We start from the raw sequence: 22,508 nt of genomic DNA, 5'->3' as shown, positions 1-22,508 counted from the left end.
TCTGAAATCAGTAATGCATGAGATTCTGCCACCTCTACGAGCACCTGTCTCTCGCCTCTCCACTCTCAGTTTCTCACTGGCCTCCCCTCGATAGAGCAGAGGACTCATAGCCTCTCAACCTGAGCCTGAGACCTAAACCTGTCTTAGGAGGACAGGACAGACAAAAGGCTGATTTAGCTCGGGGCCAGTGACATGCTCTCCAAACAGACAGCACGGGTCATTGGGCTGAAGGCATCAGACGTGGTTGGATCAAAAGCATGCACGCACGCACCCATACACACACACACACACACACACACACACACACACACACACACACACATGGATGAGTTAGACAAAACCGAGCCACAGGGCACAAATGCCAAATCTCACCAAAGCCTATAATATCAAGTGACATCAAGTTATATCTGTAAAACATGCATGTACCATCTTTCCACATTGTTGTAGTATAGTGAAATTGAGCTCGTCTGTGAATAGCATGTCTCGCATGCCATCTGCTCCACGTTGCGTTCCAAAACATCCTAATCAAACAACAAACATTGTTGCCCATTGGGATAATTGAATATTATGCTATAGGCTAGCCATCATATTCACCATCTATAATAGTCTCCTAAAACAGCTGACTGACTCTTCAATTACAGATTGCCTCAAACAGATCCCCTATGCCCCACTAAACATGGTTGACACCAGGCAGTCATGGGAACGTCTGGAACACGAGTCCTCCTCAAAGTAAAGACATTGCAACAACTATGATCGGACTGTCAGTATGACATTTAAAGCCATCCCTAGGCTCTGAAATCTTTGTTTGCTATTATTTGGTATATTTTACTGCATCCATTTCCCTCACTGCGATAGTTTGTATTTAATTTGTTCTGTATTGGCAGTTGTTATGCTGCAGCTACAGAATGGCATCTCATATACCCTGCAGAACTCGGGTCTTTGTAAACGAAAATACATGGGAGCATTTTGAACCCATTAAAACATAAAAAAGAATTGTGCAACTGTGCAATCCAAAGGCTTTGATGAAACTCTCCCTTGTGTTACCATACTGAACAATACTGATTATTGTTACTGACACAGCAAAGACTGACTGAGACTAAAATCTGTGAAGGCTGTGACTCATCTCTGACAGCAAAGGTTACACGCTTTACCTTATCTAACAGACACAACCACAGTAAGAGAAATGATACATAGAAAATTACAGCAGAAATTTGAGATGAGTCACAAACAAATAATCAAGAATAGCTACGTGATTTCTCTAAAGTCTAAATGACTAAAACAAGATATTTCAAGTAGGGTAAATGCTGTATCTTGCAGTGCTTAGTGTGTACAGTTCTACATGATGCACCGATCATAATGTCATTCTTTGTTTCTTTTTGAGCGGTGCCTCCACTCCATTACGCAGCTATGTGTGTCCTTATGTATGTACTGTATGTACAGTATGTGTACGTACGTGTCCGAGCACGGAAAGCTGCAACACCTAAAGTGGCCAGTACAGCACAGAGTAAAGTGGCACAGAGTACACAACAGTACGAGCCCTGGGCGCGTTCCTGGGGGTCTGGATGTTCTGGGGACCCCCATACGATAACCGTCATTTCTCGAAGATTTTGTTTAGTTTTTAGTTTTGGGGCTTTTATTGTATGCCTTTATTGATAGGACAGTAGACTGACAGGGAATGGGGAGAGAGAGAGATGGGGAGTGACACACAGGAAAGGTCGTCAGGATTGGGATTCGAAGCAACTCAGGCCTCATAATGACATTCTTACCGTTTTTTGCGACATTTCACAATTCGTACATTTCAAATAGGAGAAACCTGTATGTTCATGAAAGATTGTTTATTGACGATCTGTACGTCATGTATTTTTTCTTTTCAATAAATAGTTCAGCAAGACAAAGCAATGACAGGTACTGTTACAAGAGACCTACATGTGAGAAAGAAAAGGTTTTACATCACTGTCGGAAAACAGGTGTAAAAAAAACAATACAAAAAAAGAAATGTCCCCAATCGTAAATTGCACATGGTAATCATCTCTCTTTGGAATGACTGAGGAGTCTCTTCTAAGCTAAGTAACTCATCCACTTTCAGTGTTTACATTTCTCTGTCACCTGTCATCTGGTCCTTAGCAAAACACTCAATGATAGGCCTCATGGCACAACACAAATATGGCTCAGCATATGCAACCAGACAAAGAACAAAAACATTTATGTCTACATTTATGTCCATCTGCAATGGTGTATATACGAATTGAACATTTATTTGACACAACCCATGATTTGGCATAAAGAAACTGTACCATCCAGAAAGGTGCTTTCTGACAGAAGCTACAGTATATGTTAGCTTATTCTCAACTGCAATTAGTGCTGATTAGTATGCAGTAATATTATTTTATTATTGTAAAAAAAAAAAAAGCAAGAAATCATGCACAATGTGGAAAAACAACGGATCAACATGATTTAACACTCCTAATGTAAATAATGTATGCTATACAGATAGTGTTTGAGTAATTAAGTGACAAAAAGTAAACAACTCAAGTAAAGTTAAACTAGACACAGATTAAAGATGCAATCTGTAACTTCCTTTAGTGAATAGATTTTAAACCAATCTGTATGTTAGAATATGTTAAGACAATATAACTAGCACATCTTCAGTGGTTGGAGGTGGTCTCCCTGCTCTTCAACTGAGATATGTAGACCCTGGCTGTGGTCAGGTAAGTGGGAAAAGTGGTCATATCTCGTTTTGTTTGTCAAAGGCATTTAGTACTTGTGCACGAATCACACAGTTTCGGTTCAAACTAAAGACTGTGCTACTCTGAGTGAAATCCCTCATCACAGGCATCCAGGAAATATACTAAATACAGATACTACTTTAGACCTGAGGCCTGAGCCTTCTAAATCCTGTCCAAAGTTTTCTAAAAAAACATAAAATGTATTCAAACATTACAAACAATTTATGATATAGGCCTACTATACATAGCAACAACTAGGCCGACCCAAAAAGAGGTTCCTCCATTGAAAGCTATAGTAAAGTCACTTATAGGGTTTCCTACCCAAAAAGAGGTTCCTCCATTGAAAGCTATAGTAAAGTCACTTATAGGGTTTCCCGGGCTACAGTAAATGTGGGTTAGGCTACAATAATTGTACACACATTACATTGATGCACTCAAAATAACTTTAAGTGAGTTGTTAATCCTATTGTGCAACTGGCAGTATTGATTTAAACTTTTTAATCAACAACATGCTTCCAGTGTGAATAAATATAATCAAGTATACATTAATAAATTCCTACATAATCTTCTATTTCATTGGAACGCTATTCAGCGTTCAGTCAATAAGGTGCTTACATTGAAGGATTTTGTTCTACAATGTTCCTAGTAGGAAATTGTGCTCATTGCTGTGTATATCTATTATGAAAAATAATTTGCAAAACTTACATACATAAAAAAGATGATTAATTTTGAGCTTTCACTTTGTAAAAAGCTGTATTTATTCCACACAGCCTCCCTCCCACAAACATAGTCTGAATGATAAAGTCACTACATTTAGTAGTGTCTTATCTAGTATCCTTCATGACAGTGAGTTAGCAGCATGTTGCGTACAGCACTATACGAGACAATATGGCACACAAAAAGATACCTCAATGTGCAACTTCCAGCTCTGGGCACTTACATGTCTGAGGTAGAAAAACCATTTATATATACTTTGTACATATTATTCTTCAAATGGCGCTTACTGCCCAAAGCCATAGCTGTACAGTCAGCCATACTTACATGGGCAGTTCCAATTATCTTAGGCAAGGCTGTCCTAAATACATTCTCAAATCTTTTGGCACTATCGACAAGCCCATCATGGTCGCTGAGCATGTACAGTTTGGTTTTGTCCTGAGGGGGGCAACCTCAGACAGTCTGACAAGCTGGCTGGCTTCTCTAGGATGGTTATCTTTGGCACTTGCGCCAGCACCAGTGCCAGTCTGTGAGACAGCGAGTCAAGCTAATCTTTGATGTCCTTGATGACGATCACCTGAGAGAGGGTTTTCTTCACCCGCAATGCAGTGAGACGAGCTGCAGCGTTGGCATACCAGCACTCTCTCATCAGCTTGCCCATCACACGCAAAGCCTGACAAAGTAAACATTAACACGGTATGTGTTATTTAACTAAACCCTACGGTCACTCAATTTTGAAAGGGACAAGTATAATAGCCTCTATATATGGTTCTCATTGTCATGTCAAGGACCTCTAAATTCACAGGTAATGAGCCATGGATCCCCATTTGAGCATGGGACTACCTGGCATGATATATTTACAGGGGTACGGATTTCTACAACTGTAGGTGGAGAGAGTGAAACCTATTATAAGATAAACTATTAATATTATATAACTTTAATATTTTCTGAAGAGGTGGAAATGGGGACAAACACTATAGCAAACTCTAACACTAACTCAAAACAATACACCTACTACAGCACCTTTAAATATGGCTCCAAGTGATAATCATACAGCATGAATGAATGAATGAATGAATGAATGAATGAATGAATGAATGAATGAATGAATGAATGGATGAATGGATGAATGGATGAATGGATGGCTTCCCTCACCTCACAGCTCTGCCACTGGTTAGGAATGTTGGGTCTCAGTTTCTGGTCACAAACCACCTTTCTCATATCCTCAATGGATGGATCTGAAGGCACCAGGTCATAATAAGGCAGTTGGAAATCCTCATGGAGCCCTGCAAAAAGCAGGACATCCCTGCTAGTACAAGTGCTGTATTCTGTTCTCTTGCTTCATGACGCAAAACTGCAACTACCTGTATCTTAACTAACAACCTGCACGGGTCAATCTGACACATACGATAATAACTGTATGACATTATGCGTTGCATTGTGTGTGTGTGTGTGTGTGTGTGTGTGTGTGTGTGTGTGTGTGTGTGTGTGTGTGTGTGTGTGTGTGTGTGTGTGTGTGTGTGTGTGTGTGTGTGTGTGTGTGTGTGTGTGTGTGCGTGCGTGCGTGCGTTACATACCTCTAACGGAACATCTCCGGGCCAGTTCCCAGAATACCAGGCCCAAGGCGTATATGTCAGCCCTCTTGAATGTCTCAAAGCTTCTCATGTTGATTGTCTCGTCCAGTATTTCTGGGGCCATGTACCTGCAGAGGACAGAGTGATTCATGGGCAATGAGTATCCCCTTTATGAGTAAAACTAAACGGCACAGAGGCTCATCATGAAGTTCATCTTGAATCATGAACAGCTTAAGTGCCTTAAACAGCAGTGGATCATTTTATATAAATGACTACCGGTAATATGCAACTGCTTTTAAGGCACTTGATACAACTTTTGTATCAAGCCCATGGCTTGATGTCTTTTTTCAATAACAAACACATGAGCAAGTAGATAGATAGATAACTTTATTGTCATTCAGCAGATAAATAAAATGCATAAGGGAACGAAATGTTGTTTCACTGGCTTTTATTATGCTAGTTAAAAGACTAACTAAAATACTATTAAAATCTAAAATCCACTTTTAAAAACAAATAAATTAAAAAGAACCATTAGAGAGACAGATATTGCACGATAGGATAGCAGCATATGGGGGGAAAAGGTTAGGGGATATTGAACTTGTTCAGAAGTCTAATGGGGGGGAAAGCTTGGGGGGAAAAGCTCTTGGAAAATCTTGCTGTTTTACTTCCAATGCTTCGATACCTTCTGCCAGAAGGCAACAGAGTGAACAGTCCCTGGTGTGGGTGGGTGGGGTCTTTACTGATGTTATTGGCCCTAGACAGACAGCGTTTGTGATCTGTGTCCTTGATGGAACGCAGTGACGTCCCAATGATTTTCTCCGCTGTCCTCACTAATCTCTGCACTGTTTTCCAGTCTGCTTCATTACAGCTTCCAGACCAGACAGATGCAGTTTGTCAGGATGCTCTCTATAGTGCCCCTGTAAGTAGTGAGGATGGGAGCGGGGAGTCGGGCTCTTCTCATCCGGCGCAGAAAGAACGGTTTCTGGGCTCTCTTCACAAGAGAGCACGTGTTTGAGGACCATGACAGACTGTCTGTGATCTGTACCCCCAGGAACAGGGGGGGGACACTACCTCCACTGCAGTGTCCTCTATGAGGAGTGGTGAGTGGCTGCGCTGGTTCTTTCTGAAGTCAACAATGACCTCTTTTGACTTGTTGACATTCAGGACCAGGTTGTGTGTGTTGCACCAGCCCACCAACTGTCTCACTGGAGGCCGTCTCTTTGTCGTCTTTGATGAGGCCCACAAGTGTCGTGTCATCCGTGTATTTCACCATATGGTTGGTACTGAACCTGGCACAGCAGTCATGGGTCATCAAGGTGAACAGCAGTGGACTCAGGAGTCAGGACACAGCCCTGGGGAGAGCCAACGCTCAGGGAGATGACGCTGGAGTTGTTAATTTATAGTCCAGCAGCCAGTTACACAGGGTAGTGCCCAGACCCAGGGGGAACAGTTTGTCGACCAGTTACGCACACTGGTGTTCTTACCCTCTAGATGGGCCAGGCTCCGATGTAGAACAGAGGCAATAGCATCCTCTGCTTAATGCTGAAGTCATTTGAGAAGATAAATTAGAAACATTACTACTACATTGCAGCACGGTGCTTAGGCCATGAGCACAAGCTGTATCTGTATTTAAACTTTTGGTGTAGCCTATATCTTTTGTATTTAATGTTGATTAAAACAATACACACTGCGTGCCTACACCAAGTGCAATGCTTAGCCGTGTGCGCACGCTGCCACATCATTTTGCTTCAACTAATGATCAATTAGGGGGGGGAAGGAACACTAAACAGCAAGCAGCACACAAACCACGCCAGCAACACACACTCGGGAACCCATCCAAAACCACACACACCAGTCACACAATCAGATGGGGGGAAAAACACACAGTAGTGAGAGACTGCACCACAAGGCAAAACAAAAACTCAAAAAAATAAAGAGAAAGAACTCTACAACTAGGCTAAACCCTCCTCTCTCTCTCTCAGGGCAAGCAGCAAAAAAAAATCCAACTCGGGCACAAAACAAACAAAGTTTCTCTTTCATTCTCCTCTCTTTCTCACCCGAAGACAGCTTGAAGCTCCCCAGCTGCATCGGTTCACTGGACACCGACAAATCAGCAGCTGACGTCGTCAGAGACTCTCGGGGGTCTTCGGTAGCACTCGGTGCCTCCCGGGGGCGTTCAGCAGGCCACGGTGGACGATACCAGTCTCTCTCTCCTGCGTTCATGGATGCGATTGTCAACTTGGATAGCCAACGATACCAGAGAGTCCAGGCCCTCTTGCAACTCCCGAGACACCAGCTCGTCCTTTACAGCATCAGAGAGTCCAGAAAGAAAAGTCGGAATCAATGCCGCCTCCGTCCAGTCGCTCTCTGCTGCTAACACACGGAACTCGATAGCGTAGTCAGCCACACTGTTGCGCCCTTGCTGTAGATTAAGCAGTCGTGTAGCCGCATCTCTGCCACGCACTCTTTGGTCGAATATCCTCTTCATTTCCTCGGCGAACAGAGCATAATCGCCGCACAGAGGTGACTGCTTGTCAATCAAGGCGTTAGCCCAGGCAAGGGCTTGGCCCGATAACAATGTGATCATGTAGGCTACCTTGGCACCATCCGTAGTGAAAGCAGACGGCTGTAGAAGAAAAACCAACAAGCACTGCGTCAGAAACCCACGGCAATCCGCTCCCCCATTAAACCTCTCCGGGTGAGGGACGTGTGGCTCTGTGGGTGTGACGATGGGGGGGGGGGGGGGGGGGCGCCGCGGCCTGTCCAACCTGGACCCCACGGGGAGGGGGGGAGCGACGGTGAGGTTTTGAACAGCGGCGACAAGCTGAGCGAGGCGATCATTCATCTCACCCAGAATGTTCTCATGTTGGCCCAAAAGCTGTCCTTGTAACGCCACTGCGCCTTGTAACTGAGTGAATTCCACTGGGTCCATCTTATGGCTCTATTATACTGTCAGGAACACCTCAGTATTTGGACCCGTATGCAGAAATCCAGGCAACAACGACTTGCACTCAAGCACTTTTATTTGTAACTTAGAAACCCTCTCAGGGCATACATAACATACAGTCCCACTCTTGGGAAACAATAGTTATAATAGAGCAACCTAACCAATAACACAGAGTCCCTAATATACCTCCATGCTCATTAACAAAAGTCTCTTCAGCTTAGAAGCGCAGGTGGACACTGTCTCACAATCAGCCGGGGGAAGGGAGGCAACAGAGGGGCAAAGGTAGGGACGGCGGTCCAGGCGTGGTACGTCCTAGGACAGGACGTGACAATAATATAATAAATAGCTTTTACATACATTACAATTTTCACCTTAAAGAGTCTCATTCTACTTTCCTAATTGTAACCAGCATTTCTCATTATGAGATGTACATTTGCATTGTATTTTTTTAACATGCCACTCAATAATAAACAAGACTTTGTGTGGCCACTCTATGACGTATCTATGATGTACAGTATAGTCATATGTTTGGGCAAGATTTTCCTTTGACCTCCATTATAAAATTAATGCTAAATATTTCAAGAACTCATGTGACAGCATGACAACTGCAGCAGCATGCACAACAAATGTTGTGCTGATTGGTCCAGAGGTTTGTGAGATTAACCCAGACACACGGACAGACTAACAGACCCATTTCTAGACAGCTCACTGTCTAGAAAAAGTCTTCACTGTCATATTATAACAATAATATTACTATTCATACTCAAGTTCTAAAGCTGTTTAGCTGTTTAGCACAGTGAAACATATAATTAAGGTGCACAGGTGTCTTACCTTGGGATATTTCCCACCCCCTTCCCAAAACCATAAATGTCTCTTTTTGGCCACCAAGCTGGCCTTGACAACTGGAGCAGTCTCATCACTATGTTAACAAACACAGCATATGTTGTGCTAAGAATAGCACACTGGGAATGATGGGGCACGTGAAAGCAGACACCTGTATTCTGCATTCAGAGTTCCATAAACAAAGGTGGCTAGGTCACTGTGGACGCCTGTTGCTCACAAACACACAGGCACCTTGGCTGGATTACCAGCCATGGTGCCTGGACCGCTGAGCCACGGCCCAGGCCTTTTCTCTTTATTCTATCATTTCTCCAGGGTCCGCAGAGAGGTGTGCCGTGGTCCGGTCGTGGACCGCGGTCCGCCTGTTGAGGACCACTGCCGTATAATATATGCGTAAACAAAAATGAATAACCTATTATCAATACATTAGCCAACAAACTGAAATGTTTGCCTTGATTGATTGGAAAAACATTCACCTCTTAGTTCCAACTCTGTGGTTGGATGGTATATCTATAGTGTTGGTGTTGGAGTCGTGTTTCACAGCGAGCCCTAAGTCTGCAATGACTGCGGTGCCATTCTTCTTCACCAGCACGTTCTTGGACTTGATGTCCCTGTGGGCAATTGCAGGCTTTCCTGAAAGGCAGCAAAGCACAACTATTTTAGTTTAGTTCATTATAGATCCAAACTATGTGTATAATGTATTAATTTACACATGCAGCTAGCACAAATCCCTTGAATCCTCCAACATTGGTGAATGATCTACGTACAATTTACTGAAGATATGTCGAGCACACACAGGAATGACGAGTCCTTACCCTGAGTGCCAATGATCTCCATGTGCAGGTGGGCCAGACCACTGGCGATGGACACAGCAAAGACGATCATGCCCTCCACAGAGACAGTGTACCTGTTCAGGTAATCAAATAGAGATCCATGTTCATGGTACTCTGATACCAGCCACAGTTGAGTCCATGAGCCATTATCTGCAACAAACAGCAGAGGATGTGTTTACACGTTAGCACAACAATCTAATAAATGCCACATCTGAAGAAACAACTATATTTATATTTAAGCCATTTGAATTAGCGGATATCCTTTCAGGTATACATTGTAAATTACTGTTTACGTTACTCGTCCACTGGGTCTCAGCACTAAACACACCTACCTTTGTTGTCAGCAGCAATGAAGCCCAAAATGTTCTCATGCCTGAGCATGATGGTCTGATAGATCTCAGCCTCTCGAAACCACGACCTCTCGTCTCTGGAAGAGAAGATCTTCACTGCCACGTCCTCTCCTCGCCACTTCCCTCGCCACACCTCACCAAATCGACCCTTACCGATGCTCTCCTGCAAGACGATGGTCCGAGCGATGGTCCGCTGGACCAGCAGAGGCAACCCTGCAGCAGGCACCATGCAGCGGGGATGTCATTAGAGCTATGGTGCGCTGGACCAGCAGAGGCAACCCTGCAGCAGGCACCATGCAGCGGGATGTCATTAGAGCTTTGGTGCGCTGGACCAGCAGAGGCAACCCTGCAGCAGGCACCCTGCAGCAGGCACCCTGCAGCAGGCACCATGCAGCGGGGATGTCATTAGAGCTATGGTGCGCTGGACAAGCAGAGGCAACCCTGCAGCAGGCACCATGCAGCGGGGATGTCATTAGAGCTATGGTGCGCTGGACAAGCAGAGGCAACCCTGCAGCAGGCACCATGCAGCGGGGATGTCATTAGAGCTATGGTGCGCTGGACAAGCAGAGGCAACCCTGCAGCAGGCACCATGCAGCGGGGATGTCATTAGAGCTATGGTGCGCTGGACCAGCAGAGGCAACCCTGCAGCAGGCACCATGCAGCGGGGATGTCATTAGAGCTATGGTGCGCTGGACCAGCAGAGGCAACCCTGCAGCAGGCACCATGCAGCGGGGATGTCATTAGAGGCAACTGTGCATAATTGATCAAATAAGCAACACATTGAACACAAGCTCAGATGATTCCAGGAGGAGACGGGAGAGCAGCAGCAGGAGAGAGGGAGTGAGAGACACAAAATAGGAGAGAGAGAAGGTACTGGAATGCATTTTCTTGTATTCTTTTCCTGTGTTGCCGGCCGCCCCACAATAATTGTGTCTGGAATCTCGACCCGTCAGGCTGCCCTGCGGTTCAACGGTCGGCCTGTGCATCACTAATCGAGAGATATATGAATATATTATTATTCATAATATTATTATGACTTGTGGTTCTAGCTCTTATGGTTCTTGAAGGTGCTGTGTGTCAGGCTTCTTAAGTTATAAACAAACTGTATCTCTGTGCCAGTGTCCTTGGCATTGTGTAACAATTTAGGCTGCCTGTGAACTCAGGAAGGCAGTCCTTAGGGAGAGGCACATTGGATTCCACTGAGCACAGGACAGGTAGGCCTCTCTCCCCCCCTCCATTTCTCCCTCCCTCTCCCTCTCTGGGTCTGAGCACACTTTAGATTTCATGCACGGACAGAAGAAGCTGTGTTTTGCGTCATTTCCGTTTTGTTTAGACAGCTGGAAATGAAGCTCCACCCACGCGGCAGATTGCGGCGTCGGCCAGATTCCCGGAAAAGCTTGCCCCAGCGGCATTCTGCTGCGTGGGTGGAGCTTCGTTTTCATCCACCACCTGTCTAAAAACCCGGAGATGACGCAAAACATATAGCTTCCTTTGGCCGCGCATGGAAGTTCAAGTGTGCCAAGGCTGACTCTCATCCATCCTCCCTCCCACTTTTACTCTCTGCTGATCAAGCTTTACCTCCCCCTATACACACATTCAATTTGTTATGCAACAAAATAGAGCCCTATGAGTACCGGTGTGTGAATATGCATGGTGATGCAATGTTTTTCTTACCAGAGCCAGAGCCCGAGGTACTCATGTCATAGATCAGGTCTTTGAGACATTTGTCAGTTGACACCAGCATTTGGTCATCCAGGGCTTCCTCTGCATCCTGTATGTGGGCTCTGTTGTAGGCACAGCTCTGGCCAAGTATAGCAAAAACTCCAACCACAATGCCCACACATAGCAGGCAAGAGGGCACCAGGATTACCAAAGCTAGCTCCAGTCTGCCCCAGCCTGGTTCTTCCAAAAGCCTCCCTGAAAAGGCCAACATAGAAAAGCTATTAGGATAGTGCATCTAGTAAAAACATACAGGTATACACAACATTCATTAAAGTCATTAAATTATGCAGTCATACACAGTTGCACACCATGACACCAAGATGCTTATTTTTTATGGCAGGATATTGAAATTAAAACAGGGCAGTTACTGCATACACTGTTAGTACTGCAGTACCCTCTAGTGGACATTGTCATTTATGTCAGTGTCACTGGATTTGGAGGGGTGATACTGATAGGCCCTCCTATATCCAGCTTTAAGTGTGTGCAAACACAAACTTTGTCCTAACACAAATTACACAAACATGAAATGCCATTGACAATGAATGGTACATTTTGAGTGTGTAACTGTAAACACAAACATGGGTAACACAAACATTGAAGACAGAGGTGAGGATGCAAATTCTGATTGCCGGAATGAGATGATGTGCGGTATGATGATGTACGATGATAAGAGCGCCCCTCACTTCACACGGGTGTGATTTTGTTTTTACACTGAATGTTGAATGTTGTACTGCTAAAAAAATTGCATCTGACCATAAATGGCACATGGTGCATGTAAAACAGGGTGTATCATTGGTGACTGTTTCATTAATCACCTCATGTCAGTTTGCAGATGACTTGGTGGTTCTATGTCCATCTAGTGCTGGTCAACGCTAAGAAGAGCATAACTCTGATTGTGAGAAGTAAGGAAGACAGTAAGCTGGTAGTTTCTGATTTCTACCTGTCTAGAATGTCATTAAAAAAATGCAAAGAAACCAAATATCTAGGTCATTGTCATGCACTAGGAGATGCATGGCAAAAACAGGGAGTCAAGAGTTTAAACGTATAACATTTTATAACAAATGACCTATCTGATGACAGAGATATTTTTAGACAGTGACGTAAACTTTATGCTCAAGCCAACTCATACGTAAGTTGAATTGATTGAATAGCACCTTCATCCAAAGGATTGCATTCACATAGACACATTCACGCACCGACAACAGAGGAAACCATGCATGGCACGGATCTGCTCACTAGCATGGTGCCTGAGCACTTTGGGTTTGTTGTGGTGCTCAAACACAATTCAACTGAAATTTAAATATACAGTGCCACATCAACAAGTTGCCTCAAGACACTTGAAACAGAGCAAAGACCCAACATTGTCTCACCCTGACACTAACTCATGGCTATCGAACCAGGAAGATTCCGATTCCCAAGCGGCAGCTCTATCTCCTGAACCCAACCAATATCATAGAGTCGCAATCAAAATCGATAGCTGGCAGAAGCAGATTCCGTTTTTTTACTGCCAAGAACTAAAGATTTGAAATATTTGCAGTTTGCTATCCAAACGTAAAAAGAATAATTAAAAAAAGCTAGCAAACACAAATTCCACAACCTAGTCCCCCAAAAGTGAAAAGAATACATATGTACTCTGACAAAGTACAGCACTAATATCTTGAAAACCACAGTGAATGTCAGAATGGTGACAGCCAAAGCGACAGGGGTGGGCCCTGTCACTTTGGCTGTCACCATTCTGACATTACATTACAATACAACTGTGAAGCTCAGTAATAACATATCTGCCTCTGTCCTTGATTCTCTCTGTGGGAGGACATAGAAGAGCATACCTATTTACACGCACCTCGACAGTGGGTGCAGGGCCAAAAAGGCAATTATGGAAGGAGGTAGGGCCCGCACACCATTCTTTCACCATTACTTTATTGAATCGACAACGTTTCGATCTTGACAGATCTTCGTCAGGTCAGTATCGGACATAGAAGACACAGACACCACTAAAAGGGACCGTTGGAGGGGGACTGCACAGGTCATTATGTTGAACACAGTAAAATTCTCAATGTTAATTTAACTCCCAGAGTGTAAAACACAAATGTAACTAAAGGCAACACTATGGCATTTTACTGTGAATTTACTGGCAACATAAACAAATTATAACCAAATTAATGTTTGTTAGCCCAATACAGTTCAAGTGTCCCAATATTTCCCCCCAATCCATTAAACTTCTTTGTCAAAAGGGACTTGCGACATCTACAGATGTTCAAAACAGCGCACGCACGCACGCAAACACAAGCTTATTTTTTGTACTGTGTTGAGTGATGTGAACAGTCAAGTATTTCTTAAGACATCGTTTAGCCTTTTACCTAAAAGACAAACTCCATCTCATATCCAACTGGAGCAAAGCACATGGTGTAAAGCAAGACTGAAGCCTGCACAATTCCCCTGAGTCAATAAAACAACTGCAACTTCTTAACATCAGCATCATAAGTGTGTGTATTTCTTTTGAAATATCCCCTCACATACAAATTAGATCCTGGAAATCATTCTACATTCATTCAAACTTCTACCTCTGACCTTCGAGTCGAATATAATTAAAAGAAAATATTTCTGAAGAAGAGGAAAAAGCAAGGTCTGCGTAGGCGACGTCGACGGACGTCTGTGACGGACGTCTAGAATTTAGGCCTATATAAAGTTGTCATTGTGCATGTGTAGATGGTGTGCAGTACATTTTCTTAATGTAGGCCTATATAAAGTTGTCATTGTGCATGTGTAGATGGTGTGCAGTACATTTTCTTAATGTAGGCCTATATAAAGTTGTCATTGTGCATGTGTAGATGGTGTGCAGTACATTTTCTTAATGTAGGCCTATATAAAGTTGTCATTGTGCATGTGTAGATGGTGTGCAGTACATTTAGGCCTATATAAAGTTGTCATTGTGCATGTGTAGATGGTGTGCAGTACATTTAGGCCTATATAAAGTTGTCATTGTGCATGTGTAGATGGTGTGCAGTACATTTAGGCCTATATAAAGTTGTCATTGTGCATGTGTAGATGGTGTGCAGTACATTTAGGCCTATATAAAGTTGTCATTGTGCATGTGTAGATGGTGTGCAGTACATTTTCTTGTATTAAAGAAGAAGACGAAAAATAAAGGTTATGTATGGACAATCAAAATCTGATGGAAATTCACTTCACCCCATGAAGTTGATTTAGATTCTGATTCTTTACTTAACGTGGCTAATGTATTTATTTAGAAAGCAAGACAAGATGGAATACTGTTTCTGTGTTCCACACTTTATTCCTGCCATTAGAGAAGTGCCTGCAATGTCCAGAAAGACCTGAAACTCTCAATAGACCCTACCAGTTGTGACGGCCAGTCACAATTTACTCTTAATTGACTAATTGACAAGCCATCACCACTCAACGATGATTGACACCTGGCAATCTCCCTGCTCACCACTGAAATTGCCACAGGTGTGTGTGAATCAGGGTGGAAGAAGTTTGTTTGTATGCTGGCAGCAGCTCTGCATGATAGTTGTCATCTACTCAACATTCTTTACCCAGTGTTTTACCCAAGTGGCAAGGTCCCTACCGGATCCTTAAACAAATGGGATCCCTGAATTATCAGGTGGTGAAAGAGGACACTGGGGAGGACATGTGCGTTGTTCATGTCTCTCACCTAAAAGCCTGTTACCCAACAGCTAAGGAACTGGAGGATATGCAAAGACGCAAAGTGCTGGAGATCTTTGCGGAGGAAAGTGATGAACAGTAAAGTCTTCCTCACACTCATTCACTTCTAGGTAGTTCTTCCCAGATGACAAGTGACAATTTAACTGACTTTTTAATACCATTTGAATCCCCCAAATAAGAATAAGAAAGAAAAGACCATTACTGCATCAACAGTAATGAACATTGGCCAAATGATCAAATAATATAAGAAAGAGGCAACAATTGTGAAAATAGAAATAGAATCTGTTCTAAATAATGTAGATGATAATGCCAATGAAAGCAGCAGGTGTTTATTTTGGGCAGGCGCTCTTTGTAATGACAAAGCCAGCTCCTGCTGTGTTTTTGGATGACAATCGCATTGGAAACGCTGGCAATTTGGCAAGACTTGAAAACCTGTGCTTCTGTCCATGGAATCGATGTGGTTACCAGGGAAACAATCATTATGTGCTGAGAAACAGGCACTGAAGAAGAAAAGCTGGAGGATGCATTATCCTTCAGAGAGGAGAAGTAAAGTATCCTCCACTAAAGCAACAGATCAAGGTCACAGCAAAATACAGGAAAAAATGAATGAAAACCAAACACACCATTATGAGGGACAGCAGATGTTTCTGCTCTGGTGATTGTTTGTCAAGGCTGTTGATACTGTCTGATACTATTCAAAAATGTATGTGAAAAGGAATGTGATATGAACAACTTGGAGAAAATGCTGTCCTCATTCCAATGAACTCTGAATATGGAAAACAACAATTGTAACATGAGACACACCCACACACACACACACACACACACACACACACACACACACACACACACACACACACACACACACACACACACACACACAGTGTCGCAGTCCCTCCCCCTTTCAGAACGACGAGTGGCCCAGGAAATGAAATGCAATGCATTTCTCCCATAGGATTTTCTTTAAGTATTTATTTAAAGACGGTTACGCCGCGGATAAAGCCAACTCGGATCGTGACAAATCATGACAATGAACACAATGTTTTGGGCCGATCAAATAATTTATAAGAAGAAAAACAAAACAAATAGTGTTGTCTCCTGCCTTTATTTTCTTCTTTCTAATGATTTGATCGGCCCAAAATATTGTGTTCATTGTCATGATTTGTCACGATCCGAGTTGGCTTTGTCCGCGGCGTAACCGTCTTTAAATAAATACTTTGGGAGAAATCCTATGGGAGAAATGCATTGCATTTCATTTCCTGGGCCACTCGTCGTTCTGAAAGGGGGAGGGACTGCGACGCTCTATTATGTCACAGGATCTGGCAGGATCAGCACTGCCGTGTCACTATGCGACCTGCTGTGAGTGTGAACTTGTATATCTGCTATTTTTGGTGTGTGACACTATCATACAAGGCTTTCTCTACAGGTGGGAAACCCAAACCAGGTTGGCCGCTTGTTTCTCCTGCTTGTTTCTCCTAACTTTAACAGACTGTTAAAAATCAGACCTGTCTGAAGTGAGTGGTGCAACAGCGCCCCCTGTTGGTACCCTAAACATACATAGGGACACAGGGACGGACAAAGCTGGGCATTGGAGTGGCTGCACCCTATGGTTGCACCACTCAAAATAAGCTCTGTCGTTCCTTCACTTAGTACTTTCCCTTTTACTTTCTCACTCAGTCCCTTTCAAACGACCACAGACCAATAAGACCCAGTGAAATCCTGAACCAGACTCACATCTTTGTGTTTAAAAGCCAAAAGAACAAGACAAATAATTAGAATTGACTAGGTTATGAGGAAATTCAAACACAGCAACTGGTGGCTTTCTTACTTTTGTTGTCGCTGTTGTCAAAGCTACCCGGGTGAATGTGTAGAGTCTCGTTGTTACAGAAGTCTGTTTTGCAGCAGTTCCTTTTAACAACGTTAGGCATACGGGAGCTGAAGCAATAGACATTCTCAGCCTTCATTTCTGCAGGTGACATGCAGGACCTGTCCGTCTTTTCCATCCCGTCAACCAGCATCACCGAGCTCCAGCATGCCCCGTCGGCCCCTGTATGACATGTGTGGTTGGTAGTGGTACACAGCTGGCAAACACACCGCAGCGCTGAAACACACCACACAATATTACCAAAGTTATTATACCAGTAAGACGCCCTAAAGGGCAAGGTCGCGCTGAAAACAACAGAGCTTCTTAATACGGCACAGTTGAGAAGCAGGAGTTAAACTATAAATCTGGTGTCAGTGAGGTCAGATGTAGAGTTGCTCGTCGGCTCATATATGCAGAGTATGTCAAACAAACTATGTATGGCTACCCGGGGTTTGATGAGGTCAGTGTTGTGCATGATCTTCATATATGGAGATCCAGGTGATGATAGTCAGCTCCACAAATGGAGATCCATGTTTGTACCAACTTGGTTCATTTGAAAGTCTGAATCGCGTCGCAGCAACCACACTGGTTATCATAAGACTGTCACAATATGGTCATATATTGACATTCCCATATAAGGGTTTAACAAGGATTGTATAGGAATGCCCATATATGGACCTTATTTTTCCTCTTTTTCTTGACCAGAGGTGTCCTGTTATGTAAAGCAAATGCCTGGAATGGTAGGAACAAGAGTAATGCCTCTCAGATAATCTTGTGCTCTTCTTAGAAACACTGTCCTTCTTTATTTGATGAGCAATAGGAATGCAATTGGCCCTCACAGACATGACCTGAAAATCATCTGGGTTTTAATTGTGTCTTTGACCATATAACATGCCAGGTGTGCACCACTTCAGTACTTTAAACTGAAAAGGGTCAACGGTTGTGTCAGTATGTTCCAATGAACAAGACTAGTGATACAAATGATTGGTGGACATTTTGGAACTATCCTATGCTGTACATGCTAAGCAGTAGGCTAGTTAGAACGTTTCAATCCATTCCAATTTCTCTTTCTATAGACGTTACATCTTCTAGACAAAGAAATGGCTAGCTGCCCAAATAAAATCATAAGTTTTGGGTCTCTCACTTTCTCCTTGATGTCTGTTGATTTTGTGTAATGTAGTAACTATACAACATAATATAAAGCCCTCAAGGGAATAGATTACCAGATTTTCTACATTTAAACAAGTGATGGGTTGCACTCAGTGCACACACAGTTAGTTGATTTTATTTCTCCATGTCCTTCAAGATATAGGGACTGTCTTGTAAAGACATGGAGAAATAAAATTAAATATAAACCCACTCTTGTCACTCTGAGTGTAGCCTCGGAAACCCAGACGTTTACTATGAGTGCAACCCATCACTTGTTTAAATGTCATTGTTCTAACTCTAGACTGCACCACACCAAAGGAGCCAGAGCACCCGGTGGTATCAAGGAGTTTACCAAACTTCTACATGCCATTGGCAGTTGTGGCTGTTAAAGCTAACTTCAATTACTTCAACACCACCAATTTGAAGCTACTGTATGTTGTTTAAAACTGTGTTCTCTAAATAAAGTAGCCTACAGAAGAGCAGGCTACTTAGGTGGACCCTCTAAACAAGTCTAGTGCTTTATTGGTCGTCCACTCACAGTTAACAGTTTTTTGTATTGAGTTGTGCTGAAATGTACTGTACTGTACTTCTGCAAACTGTAAATAAATACTATTCTCAAATGAATATGCAAAGACACACTATTATACTGTAACTACCCTATACTCACTTCATGGGTATTGGCAAGTCTTGCCACTTGACAATGACTGACTGACTGTGTGTTTACCATCACATCTAAGCACAAAAACAAGCAAACAAGCAAACTCAACATTTGAGTTATTTGTCATCTCATCAGTAAACTCAAGTAAAGATAATAAGTGTCAATGCAAAGTAGAAGAGGTGTGTACTGTGTAGCCTATCAGTTAAGGGAAATCTATTTCTAATAAGGATCTACAAATGAATGTAATACCACCTGCCTCTCATTCTGTATATAACAGCTGTGCTACACTGTGCAATGCAGTTACAGATCAATATACAACTGAAAAAGAAAGCTTACTCCCTTTGTTCAATGTAGACCTGACCATCTATATTCGACGACAATGATCACACCTATCTCCTTGTCCCAAAGGAAACATACCGGTAATACAATATTATTGTAACATCTCCTTTGTACAATCTATGAGCTACAAATTGATAAATTAACACTGAGGATTTTAATATGCAGGCATAATTTGGCAACTCATTCAGGGTTCAGGATTAGCATAAATCATTAACACTGAACCTGATGTTTTAAAGGTGACTGCATGCCCTTCATGACCAGTAATGTAGTGGGCCAGTGGCATAATTGATAATGAATTATGTCAAGTGCAAGATTCTAAACATTAGATCAGTTTTGGCGTATTGTAGCCTGTCCTACTATCCTGTTATATTGCTTCGCCAATGCGTGTTTTCTCCTGCAAATAAAGCTCATTTGAAATGAATTGCATACCATTCCCAGTAGCTCAGCTATAGTTTAAAAAAAAATCTCTCCACTCTGTGAGTATAGCCTATAGATCTTTCGTCAAGGTATTTTCTATTGAAGTTTGCTGTGCTGTCAGTCAGTAACCTTGAAACAGTATAGCTATGTGAGCTGTATCTTGGCGCTTCAAACGGAAAGAAATATTAATAGTGTATTTTATTTGAATTGCACTTTTCATTCTCAGAGTTCTGTTCAAATTAAATTAAATTGTAATTATTTTAATTAGTTAAATTCTAAGTAGCCTAGCCAAAACATTAACAGTATGGGTAGCCTATATGTCAAACAAGTAGCCTATAGACTACATTCAACCCTAACAACTATATAGGCTGTCAGCTGAACAGCGTTTTGGTTAATTATCGAATTTACATCTACATAATATAACGGAAATCGAACTCAGTTATTTCACTCGTTAACTCGGGAGACGGGGGTTGTCTATGTAGATAAAATTACAATAATACGAAAACGTATTAACAGTGATCAGAGTAGGCTACAGCCAACAGGCTGTGGAAGAACAAGCTGAAGTAGCCTAATTTACAAATCAACACAAAAAAGTGATAAAGTTGACCAGACTCCGCACATGATAGATTGGGGGGCATTCGCCTGCTTCCAATTAAACGAGAAGTAAGTTCAATCACCATCGTCTAGTCTAGAGTCCAAGACAAATAGTTTGCTACCTGCTGTCAGATGTGCGATGGACAGGAATATCAACGCCGCCTCCATGGTCCTGGTACGAGTCATGTCTGGACTGGAGCCGCGGACGCATCTGGTCGCTTCCCCTGGACGCACTGTCTACGCTACTGTTCTAGGGAGAAACATATTTTTCGTGGTAGGCCTACGTCCGCCAAACATGCATGATGGACCGTCCACATTGCTTCCATTTCTAAATAAGTGAGAGAGAAAACTGAATACGCAATGAGATTTGCTCCGCCTCTGTCGACTGGAGTTTAAGAGGATTAACGCTCAGAAGTTAGAACACCACTGAATAAAGACATGTGAACGAGAGTGCTGGAGAAAGTGTGAGTGACTGAGAGTGAGCGTCCCTTCGTGTAGTTATACGTATCTTTCCTGTCTTGGCTACAAGTAGGCCTACAACAACACTTCTTCTAATCTTCTATAATAATTCATGCCGTTAATGCTCCCGTCTGACTACCGTATAGGCTATGCCTATGACTAGCTTGCTCTTGTTGCAAAGTAATTTATAGGCTAGTAGGCTATCCTATGAATTGCGTTTTGTAGATTTCGCGTATAGCCGCTATACCCCCAAATCTACAAAACGCAATTTGTTCATTTTAACAACCCATTTACAAGGAATCTGATTGCTGAATCTAAGAAACATTATTGTGGAGTTTTCGCTTTCATCATGTGGGGGAGGGCGTAGCAGGGGACTGTAGCAATTTAGCACTCTCTTTGGATAGGAAAACAAAAAAGAATTGCAGATTTGTTATGGAAGATATGTTTCCCACTTGCTCCAAGAGCTGTATGTCAATCGAACCATATAAATACGGTAGGCTATTTGAGCCCAAACATTTTCATATTCATTTTATCAGTAGCCTAATGTTCTGACAGCTGTTGTAATTATGGGTGCGTTAGGATATAGCGCACTGTGCAATGCAAACTAATAGGCGAGTGTGCTCCCGGTGCGCATCTCCGAGCGCACCCAGCCACCCAACAGTAGGCTATATGCAACGTGAGTGACACGTCAATTTCATTATAAATTGTGCACCGATGAATAATGAACTAATTTGACTTATTAGCTCACTGTAGTTACACAATTCATTCAAATTAGTTGTTTGAAACAGGTTTTCACAAGATGGCCATTTCTTCAAAATAGCCTAGGCCTACTATTGAGCACACTTCAAGTAGCCTACACAAACGAAAATTAGGAATTAATGAGATTCTGAAATGTGTGACAAATCAAATCTTTGGTCATTGCAGCTGGAGGGCATAACAGTCTACTTGCCAGCCCATGGCATACGCATAGAGCCTCATTGTGAACCCAGACATGTTGAGTACACCAAGGTTTTATGTTAAAAATGTTGAGTAGCCTATGGGTCCAACTCCCACTCCCCAGCATTTAGAAACGGATTTTCATGATGCTGAATCCATTCCAAGCATTAGTTTAGCAAAATAAACACTCATTGGGCAAAAACAGCCATAGCACATTTTAGCCCAAGGAGTATTTTTGACAGTCACATGCTACATAAAGCACGATGAAATTGTTTTGCCTTCTATAGGTTGTTAATGGTATGGTCACATATTATGCCAATTATGAAAATTGCTCAACATATGAAAGTTAGCATCTTGCAGTTTCTACATGCTGGGGACCCATACTCAACATTTCTAACATAAAACTTATGTACTCAACATGCCTGGGTTCACATTCTGGCAAGTGGACTATAATGTTAGCTGCATGTTCATTCATGATCGGAGAGATACATAGCCTAGCTATTTTTGTCACATGGTCCACCCTGCCAAGAACTTAATTCAAGTAACTTTGAAAAATGTGAGTGAGCAACAAAATATAAATGGGCCTTAATGGAAAAGAAACAGAACCATGTTTCATGTGAAAAAATATATATTATTACGAGTGATAATATGCAAAACACACCCAAAAGATTAAAAGGGTTAGTTCTGCAGCAGTCAATA

At 42.6% G+C, this 22,508-nt stretch overlaps 1 protein-coding gene across 1 annotated transcript; it reads right to left on the bottom strand.

Annotated features, from left to right (window-relative positions):
* Positions 1 to 1,886: 1,886 nt before the first annotated feature.
* Positions 1,887 to 20,721, bottom strand: acvr1c (activin A receptor type 1C). Its single transcript, XM_080786322.1, has 9 exons — positions 20,537 to 20,721; positions 17,222 to 17,494; positions 11,659 to 11,901; positions 9,967 to 10,197; positions 9,617 to 9,784; positions 9,278 to 9,434; positions 5,018 to 5,142; positions 4,596 to 4,726; positions 1,887 to 4,113 (listed from the first exon to the last, which is right to left on the bottom strand). Exons 1-9 carry the CDS (start codon positions 20,598 to 20,600, stop codon positions 3,988 to 3,990), a joined length of 1,518 nt encoding a protein of 505 aa, XP_080642448.1. The 5' UTR covers positions 20,601 to 20,721; the 3' UTR covers positions 1,887 to 3,987.
* Between the last annotated feature and the right edge of the window lie 1,787 nt (positions 20,722 to 22,508).

Source organism: Protomyctophum bolini (assembly GCF_963924005.1).
Source record: "Protomyctophum bolini genome assembly, chromosome: 16".
Taxonomy (NCBI): domain Eukaryota; kingdom Metazoa; phylum Chordata; class Actinopteri; order Myctophiformes; family Myctophidae; genus Protomyctophum; species Protomyctophum bolini.
This window is presented reverse-complemented; position numbering and strand designations above follow the sequence as displayed.